The 10,114-nt window shown below is 37.2% G+C and overlaps 1 protein-coding gene across 3 annotated transcripts in view; it reads right to left on the bottom strand.

Moving 5' to 3' along the window:
* The window catches only part of ZC3H13 (zinc finger CCCH-type containing 13), a 45,080-nt gene that overhangs the window by 18,425 nt on the left and 16,541 nt on the right, over window positions 1–10,114 (bottom strand). For all 3 annotated transcript variants that reach the window (XM_085325022.1, XM_085325023.1, XM_085325024.1), the window contains 6 exons: window positions 9,819–9,958; window positions 8,372–8,532; window positions 6,848–7,045; window positions 5,467–5,640; window positions 1,249–1,559; window positions 1–173 (listed from right to left, as the gene is read on the bottom strand). The exon at window positions 1–173 is cut by the window's left edge and continues 292 nt beyond it. In XM_085325022.1, coding sequence (XP_085181148.1) covers window positions 1–173; window positions 1,249–1,559; window positions 5,467–5,640; window positions 6,848–7,045; window positions 8,372–8,532; window positions 9,819–9,958 — 1,157 coding nt within the window. The remainder of the gene's footprint in view (window positions 174–1,248; window positions 1,560–5,466; window positions 5,641–6,847; window positions 7,046–8,371; window positions 8,533–9,818; window positions 9,959–10,114) is intronic.

Below are 10,114 nucleotides of genomic sequence, written 5' to 3'. Positions count from 1 at the left end.
AGTGTCTCTGGATTCCCTTGGCTCCCTCCGATCTCTGTTATCTCTTGTCTCCCTCCGATCTCTTCCATCACGAGATTCTCTGTCATCTCTGTGATCCCTGGAGGTACTCTGCTCCTGGTCGTAATCACGATCATCTCTTGTTTCTCTCTCTTTTTCCCTTTTCCCTCTAGTTTCTGAAAAATGTTTAAAAGAATGTTACRTACTTAGCTCAATCAAAGCAAGTGAAATTTTGAAAGACAAATAACTGTAATACAATACAATCAAAATATATTTTTGATACACATACAGAAGCTTAAAATGAGTATGGAAGAAGGATAAAATCATGTTGGGTATCCACCTAGATATTCAGCAAGCTTAAAAGATTTTTTGAATTTAAATCTGTGCTTTACAAATATTTACTTGTTCAAAAGTGAATATGTATAATAAAATCTCAGGTGTGTTAGAAAGCATGCACATTTCAATAATTTAATGGCACGATTATGCTTATTTATGCTTATTATACYGAATTCAAAAGCTTTGTGATAGAAATTCTTTCTTCTTACACATGCACTTTAAGAAAATCTGTCTTATATGCACCACTAGCTTTAAGACCTCACTATTCCACTAAAATCTTTTTAAATTATTTATTTACAGTGTTGCAGCTACAAGAATATAATTTTACAGTCAGTCTAAAAAAGTCAACAGATATACTCTTCATAAAGTTTGTTGGGAGAAATGGTATGTATGTCCCTCACAAATTGCTCTACCAACTTGACAGACTTCTACCAGAGGGAGCAACACGCTTTCTTTGCACACAGCTCATTTAATGTCAATGAAAGAGACAGACTACATTGACCATTGCCAGTGAGGAATGGATTAGCATTTGGGCCCTCTGCAGAAGAAGTAAGTGCAATGGTTACTTACAAGTGTTGTGCCATCACTCAGCTGATCCACTATTTCACGCTTGGTACCATAAGAAGATTACTTACCTATTGACACCATCACTGCATTACAAAAGACACTCCTAGACTACAGAATCTTTAGAATCAGCTGAGCCTAYATAGCCAGTCCTACTGGGAGCACTCCACTGCATTATCCCTAGAACAGCATCASCAGCACAAGAATGACAATATCAATGTCTAGCAGTATTTTCTTCACCATGTAGCCATTGGGATAGGTGCAGACAATACCACAATTTGAATAATCAAGTTTCAAAATACAACTTGCAAATGACATAAAATTATTCTGAAGTGCTATTCTTGCTCATACCATCCCGCCTTTCRTGGCGTCTATCGTGAGACTGTGAAGTCCGATCACGATCATGCCTTCCCTTTTCTCTCCCAGGAGATCGATGTCTTGAAGGGCTTCGCTTCCTCTGAGGAGAAGAGGAAGAGCGTGGGGGATAAGGAGATGATGATCGCCTTGCAGGCGGGGAAGCTGTCCTTTGATAGGAGGGAGAGGGAGTTCTTTTGCGGTGTGGGGAAGGAGAATGTCTTTGAACAGAGGAGCCTGATTGTGATGAAGAGGAGTGATGTCTGGAGGATATGGGAGAATGATGCTGACCTGATGGTGAAGTAGACCTACAAGAAAGAGTTAGAATATCCACGTATGTAATAACTTTAAACAACAAGATTACTTTATTGTGACCTACGGAAAAGAAGAATTAAAATAACTTGCGCCATTTTTYAGCCCTATGTCTACTGAAAACAGAAGTCCTTCTACAAGGTATCAAACTAGTCTTTCCTCATATTTCCAAAGTATATTTATCTATTTTCTAAAGTATATTTAGTATATAAATGGCAACAGTTTAAGATAATATTTAAGAAACAGTTGTCCAAGAAAAATTTACAGATTCCAGAGTAATAAGATTGAAAATATTTTATGCAGACACTAGAACTATTTCCTGGAGAAAGGGAGAGAGGATTCACAAAAACTATTATTTTTCTCCCACTCCCAATACAAGARCAGTCATTTTCTTCACTACAAGCTGTCTTTTGGAATTCGCAGTAAAATTAAACAGATAACTTGTTTAAAGATCAGTGCCTTTAATAACAAATATAATTAAAAATTGCAAAAGAAGGAATCAATGTTGCTTACTAATAAGTAGGACGCTRTATCGCTCTTGGAAAAAAATAAGAAATGTTCCCCTTAGATAACACTATGTAAAAGTTAAGACTAGGTCCTGCGAACTCATGTGTTTATTTGCACAAAAATTTAGCAGACAAGAATGTCAAAATCAGGGAAAAACTTCATTTGAAATAACGAGAAAAAAAGTATACCAAGTATCTCTCATCTCGGAAATCACACAGTTTGATTAGGGATCACTTACATACCAGTATATAGGCTTCTTCATAATGTGTTATCATATGCACGGTCTACTGTGGAGGAACACATGCTTCAAGCCTTCGAGTTTTTTTTTTTTTTCCTTCACAGCATTTGAGCAACTTGTAAGTGCATTTTCTCATGAAACTGCACTACCCTAAATTCCCAGCTCCCTTCCTCTGCACAAAATTCTAGACACTCCAAAGAAGAGAAGAGMAGAAGTCAAAATAACACCACATGTACAATGCATTTTTAAAAACTCCACTTACTTTTAAGTAATTTGCTTTCTGCTTTTGAATGTCCATAAAAAGTGCTGGTGACTTCAAACAAATACCCAGATCACACAGATTAAGCTCTAAGTTTCAGGTGACTCACAGCTGAARGACTACTTTACCAAAGCCAGATTTTCCATGCAGTCTCCCACAATATTAGCAGTTGGTAAAGTATTTTGCTGTTGTGCCTGTTGTTGTAGGGAAGATGGRCTTCCTGGGCCCAGCCCCGGAAGGCCTGTGACTGGTATGTATTCAACGCAGCTTTTGGGGAGTACCATGCAAATGTTACAAGAAATTATRATATAGCTGATGTCACTTGGGCTCTGAAAAGAATGAGCTCTGGAACACTTTGGATTAGCAGGCTTACAGTATGCCATGACACTATCCAAGAGCCAAATCGATAGTCTCTTGGCAAACACTGCTCAGTGGTGGATCTTGGCACCTAAGATAACTTTCTGAAAGACTCAGACTCTGTGCAGGTAAAAAGATTCTCTCCCTGTCAAGAACAGAGATTCTGACTTCAAGGAGTAAAACTTGGGGTACAGAATACTAAGTGAAATCATTAGAAACCTGAGGTAGAAAATCAGATCTGCAAGAAATCATTTTTGGGTAAAAGACAACAGGTAGAAAACCTTATATAAATGTCAGCACTACTACTTTCCTTCTAGTCCATACCACTGACTCAAGAAAACTGTTTTCACAGCTCTGTGGAGTGGTATGCTGATTACTATAGGACCAGTCTCACAACAGATGTCATTCCAAAGCCAGATTCCATTATACAGCCAGATACATTCACTGAAGGAAGTACCTTGACTTGATCCTTGAGCAGCATCAGGGTATGTCAAGYAGGAGAACAGCCTACAGAACAGGCTGAAACAACACTTGATTTGAAAAACYTGAAAAACTACTTGAAAAACTATACATGGAAGTGTCAGAAAAGGGGTGGGCGATAAAAAAAAACATAAAATGAATAAGTCTTTAGAATGTGTTTAAGTAAGGTACTCTAAAGAACAGTTTGCATATCTTTTCCAATTTCAGTGGYATAATGTCTGTGATCCTGTATGCTTAGGTATTGTAAGGCCTGGAAAMTATCCCTTTGAGGTGCATCTGTGATGGTCATTTCCAGAGATTTATTTGTACTCCTCAGCAACAGACTAAGATTCTGAATCTCCTTSTCTGAAGATGCGGAAGTGCATGGGGTCCAGCCAATCTCCTCCTGAGGTGGCTTAAGAATTAAGTGTGAGACTTCTCTTGCCTAAAAGACTAAAAATCTGAAAGCCTCCTTTACATATACTACAGGGAGGCAATCCTCAYTGATGGCAGGAAGGAAGAAATTCAATAGTTTCTCTCTCTCCATATTCACTCTTTCACATATATATCTCTTGCTGTCCGCAGCTTTCAATCACAAGAGAGAAGGTCTAACCACTGACGGCAGAGGACTGACTCCTCCTTTGGACACAAACAGCCTGCATCCCTTCAAGATGATGATTTTGTACATACTGTCACATAGACTGGAAAATACAGCSTAGATAAAGAAGTAAAACTTCCACAGCACTCAGGTAGTAAAACTGAGTCAGGGTCAGAACCAGCTGATACAATCAAGTAATGTCGTGAATTATAGTCTTCCAATTACAACCACAATTTTTTGTCACCACTAAACCATGGGTACGAAACTGGCTAAGGTTACACAGATGTGCTTGCATGGAAGGTTATCAAGAACTGTTTTGAGGCAAACAAAACATTTTAAGTATGCTTCCTTGCCTCCAGCAGAACCCCCACTAATCTTACCTGCTTAACATTCCCTTCTATAACACTTTGTACTTCTGCAAGAAACCACCAAGCAAGTAGTGAAAAGTAAAAATTAAAGCTGACCAGAAGAAAATGGGAAGGAGGCACTGCAATCATCTTCAGTCTCCTGGCTACTGCGAGGATCATAGGGAACTGGCTGCTCTATCCCATTCCCTAAAAACACTCCAATTTGAAGAAAATGTCCATCAACAATGTCTAGGTTAATACAACATAACATTCCTTCTGCACTGGGTCACGACAGCAATAAAAGAGCTTGCTTACAATTCTCAGGATGGATGAATGAATGGCTTTCCATTTTGCTTGTTCTATCGTCATTCAATACATATGACATCAATTGCCCTTTTTTCCCCCACCTCTTCTCAACATAAGTGTGAAAAGTAAGTAGGCCCTCCYTCCCCATTACAAAGATAGGTAACAGTATTTAGTGCTGCCATTCTGAACTTAAATTTGTAGATTCTTTCAGCCTAGAGTAAGAAGCCTCCTTTCTTCCTTCTCAAAAGTAAGTAGTATTTTTTTTCCTGAGTGGTAAATGGTTTTCCTCTATGGCCCTAAAATCAGCACAAATGACACAAGACATTGCAAGAATGGTCTCTGAAACTGGCCCCATATTATACTGCTTAGCCAGCTGTGCTTCTTTTTCCAGGAAAAATGCATAGGGGCAAGATCTGCAYATTACCTTACCAGTTTCTAAATGGAGAAACTTTGTTCCTTCCCCAGGTACAAAACGGAAGATTTCTCCTGTTATATTTTGTAATTTTTAGGAAGGTGAGGGGAGGATTAAAAATAAAGAGCTGCCCAAAGATCGCAGACTGAGCATGTCCCATATCAAACTACTAAAACTTCAYCTCATGACAAAACATTTGAGAGGAGCTGATAAATGGAAGTATTGCAYCATGACTTCTGTTTGTGACATGACAGGTACTCTCAGTGTAGTACCTGGGCGAAAATAGCATCCCAGAGCTCAAGATTTAGAGGCACACATATACCAGCAAGACACCCATACAAACAAGCTCTCAAAGCAACATAAAAAGTTTCTAAATTACAACTATTAATGGAAATAAAATCTATGCATTTGACATCCCACCTGCGAGAGGGTGAGAAGTTATGCTTGTGAGTGGTTGACTTGGCTGGAGCTCGGGAGGCTTGCCTTCGCCTTGCAGCAGGTGGCGAATACTCTCTGGAAGGGGAGGAATTACTGCCAGAATGATCCGGAGGGCTAGGAGAACGCTTCTGTCTATGAGAGCCTTCAGAAGGATCCCTGGAAACACAAACAGCAGTTTGTTCTACAGGCATATTATGGTATTTGTACACCTCTAAGAAATTACAAACAACTCCAAGACAGAACTTGTGCTTACAAGATCATGAACTACTCTTTAAGAGAGTAATTTGTTCCACCTGTAATATCACATATGAAATCACCTTACATTGGCAGAACTAAGGAATATAAAATATACCCTCAATTTCTTCCTAATGATTTGACTGTACAATACAGAGCTTGAAGATGCTGAAAACAAAATACACTTCAATTTTTTCCTAACATTTCATGTGGCTATGAAACTCTCCATTGATGGGAACTTTGTTACCTTGCTATTTATTTTTCCATATTYCTTCTGAATTTTTATTTAAGAAAAAAAAATGACAAAACCCCAACTACTCTCTTGCTCCTTTCACTGCTACCTAGAATGTTTTTTACTGCTCCTTCTTTCACTAGTGAGGAGGAAGGCATTTGCAGGCCTCAAATTCAACTCAATCACAGCAAGTATAAGGGAAACAAATGAGGGAAGTAATAAATACTTACATAAACTCTGTATCAGTTAAAAATACACAGTTTACTGACCTTCAGCTCTTTAGTTGTTGCTATGCTAAAGTTTGCTAGGCACAGTAAGCACTTACATATACACCTTATTTTCATCAAATGAACACAGGACCTAGAAATGCAGTTGTTATTTTTCAAATTAAATGGACACTTATGCTTTAAAAAATACCAGGAAAATAACAGGAATAGTCATACTTGATGCATAAATGTAGAGGCAAAGAAATTCTAAACTCACAGTCAATAGTCTTTGACTATTTCAGAAATTTTTTTAATCTACTGAAGATTAGGGAAAAGATAAATGCCATCATCAGTGCAGAAAGATAACAGTCCTCTCAGACTTCAGAAAAGAAGGCAAGTGGACAAGTGAACGACTTATGAACCTCCTGAAAATTACAATGATCTTTCAGAAAGGCAACTGACAAATTTAAGTTCTGTAATATACTATCTAGTATAAATATATATATTAGTAGTATCATGTAGTTATGTAGTACATACTTACASTTTATCACTCCATCTAAATAATGCATTTGTAATAGTCAATGAGTACTGAAAAGAGTGCTGCCAAAGCAAGTATAAATTCCTTATTAGTTAGCGATGTATAAGTGAAGGTTACATTAACTTTAAAAATTAATAACGTAAYAAAATTTACCTCTGCTTCTCTTTTTTCTCCTTGTGTCTTTCAAAGTCTCGCCCTCTCTCTTTCACCTCCCTTGTTTTTTCTTCTGAACGTTCTTTAGCTTTATGTTTCTCTTTGTGTTTTTTTCCTAGGGGASTTTCCTCTTGTACTGGAGGAGGAGGACTAGGGGTACGAGGACCTTTCTTTTTACTCTGGTTACTTTTAGAACTCCTAGAAATAAATTAACAGAAAAAAAAAATGAAGGACTGCCAACTACTTCAAATAATGATTTCTCTGATGTTAGGAGGATAAGTTATAACGTAAAAGTGCCTTAAAGCTTTTAAGGACAGGATTCACTACTCCATTAGCAAAGTGCTCAATAATTACACTTGACTGTAGGGTGAACACAGATGGTAAAAATTCACACTGAGCTCTTCAATTTATAACCTTTACTTTTGAAGCAGGTGAACACAAGGAACTGCCCCCATTCAGATAGCACTAGTTTCTAAAGTTACAATACGCTTGCAAGAACTGCACACATCCAAAGAATCTAGAGTACCTTGACTGATTAGTCTCCAAATTCTGCAAATCAAACCCAATGATTTCAACAACTCAGGTCTTAGATTTAAAGTTAACTACCTGATGCAGGATAAAGGTATCCTACTATTTTTAAGTATGCAAATAAATATTTACACCATTATGTATTTTTTCACGCAAATAATCACAACCCCCAAAGCCTATAAACTAAATGCCATCACATACTAAGTATCAGTGGCACATTATTCCATGCACAATACTCTCGTTGTGGAAACACCATTGTTTTGTCTCTATCTTAAAAGAGTTGTTGTTGATTTTGTTTATTTAGTTGGTTTGTTAGCAAGCATAGATGTCTATGCTTAGTACATAGATGCCAGTACAGTAATTTCTTTCCTATCTAACAGGAGCAAGCACTGATTCAGAAGGTTCTGCAGCCAGTAAGAACTTAAAACCAGTTTTAGGAGACTGACTTTCCGTGGCAAGGCATCCAGTTTGACCTTCCTGGGATTTTCATGCATCTTGTCCCTACCTTTCTTCTCTCGTTCTTCCTCCCACCTCTGTGAACTCCAAGTCACTCCCTACCTTGAAAGTCAAATGTTATTTCCTGAACATTATTAATAGAATTGATAATGCAATTGGTCAAATTATAAAATATTTCTTTTCAGTCTAAGTGAGCTATTTCACAGGTTCTAGCATCTCAAATAAAACTATCCCCTCCAGTAACACTGTTGATATTTCCTCATCATCTTCAGAGACTCTAGGACACTCAGAGAAAAAACCTGCTGTAAACCTTGAAATTAGCCAAGTGACAACTACAAGCATATAACAATTTTCCACAATAGATAAGTCACAGCCTTGCAACAGTACACAATTTGGAGATCTTCTCCGAAGTTTGAAACCAAACATTCTGGGAGCAGGGAAAATGAAAAGCTATGTCAATTAATTATGAAATCCGCTGTAATAATACATCAATGTAGTTCTCTCCTCCCACTCTTCTCCAGGGTGCATTTACATACTGACCTCTGCTGATCCAAAAGTGGTGAAGATACAGTAGATACTTTCTTCTCTTTCTTACTAACTGAAGAGGAAGATTTGGGACTGGATCTTCGTTTTGGAGACTTGCTAGACTTTCTTGGTGATGGAGATGGTGATAATTTAGATCTAACCACCTCTGGAGAAATCTTGAGGAAAAGAATATATTAACTGATAATATATTGATGCCCAAAAGCTTCACTGGATGAATTCACACATGCTAAATATGTACACATAGTAATAGTCCAGATCTTAAATCTAAATCTAATTAATTACACTTCTGCCTCAAGCACACCAAGCACAACCTTCAAAACAGTTTCCTAGCTTCCTAAAACATAAAAAGATGATGACCAAGGTAAAGAGGGAGAGGAGATGATACACTCTAATATATTACAAAAACTGTAACTAAACAATTCAAAGACGATACAGTCAAAAAACTAGTAAGATCTCAGGTAGCACTCTGGYTTGTCTGAAAAATTTATCTCCAGTTCAACACTAGCCCTTAACACTTCCTCTGTTCTCACCTATATTCCCAGTCAGAATATATCAGCATTGAAAGCAGCAAAGGGGACAAAGTTATGGACATATAAAGAGGCCCTTACAGCTCACTCTCTGTGCTGTAGAATATATGGAAAACAAGCTGTACATTTATTTACTCCGCAGAAGTTTTGTGACAATCAGTTGGCATCTATAATCATATGTACCCTATAACTCCTCTTCTATTGCTTCCTGCAATAAAGGTTTCCCAAAATAAATAAATACCAGTTAAAATACAGTCCTGTTAAAATTTAGTGAGACAGATCACAAAACACAACTGTTGTGGTTTTAGCTTCTGTATACTCACACTCGTACACTGTGCTTACTTTTTATAGTTATGTCATACTTCCTCACAAACCCAGAAACTGTTTCACTAAAACACATTAAAATATGAAGGCACCAGTTCTATTGGGTAGCCAAAGACTCTGAAACCCTCAGAAAGAAAAGCCCTCCCTTCAGACTTTTTTTTTTTTTTTTTTATAACAATTACTTTGAGAACAGCTTTGCTTGTTGCTCTACTTTGTTACTACACAAAATGTTGGATAAAGAGCTTGCTAAAAGTTATGCCTTATATCTGCCTATACACTCTGTCTCTGTTATAGGTCTTATTAGTTCCATATTATTAAAAAGCACATCTGAGTTACTGGAAGAGTTTTATACTCATCAAACAACCAACTTCACAATGGCAAGAATTTAGTTATGGTGCCAGAAGACTGACCAGATACTGACAATTAAAATCCAAGTCACATTTCAAGTTTTATACACATGCCACTTACTACTGTGCAACACAATAGCACATTTGTAATCCAGAAAGCTCAAACTGCCTAAGAAACAACTAGAAGTCTATGAAGGGATTGGCTTTTTTTTTTTTTTAATTTCACATTTGCATAATACAAACCTCTTTTTTAATTACTATTTCCTCTCGTTTCTCCATGTTTTCCTGCTCCAGCTTCATGAGTTCTCTCTGAATCTTTTGGCGCTTCATTTCCAAAGACAGCTCATGGTCATAGTCATAATTAACATCTCCATTATCAGAGTCTTTAGTTAAAAAAAGTAGATAGATTAGTAAATAGATAACATACAAAATTAATAATATTACTTAGAATACTGGATGCACAGCATGAATATTTCCACAACTTTCAAGTACTGCATACATGGATCAATGAAGCTAAGCCAAATCTCTTCTTCAATTAT

The sequence above is a fragment of the Rhea americana genome, unplaced genomic scaffold, assembly GCF_003343005.1.
Source record: "Rhea americana isolate MKP2758 unplaced genomic scaffold, rheAme1 scaffold_95, whole genome shotgun sequence".
Taxonomy (NCBI): Eukaryota; Metazoa; Chordata; class Aves; order Rheiformes; family Rheidae; genus Rhea; species Rhea americana.
Note: the sequence above shows the minus strand (reverse complement) of the source record. Positions and strands in the feature narration are given on the sequence as shown.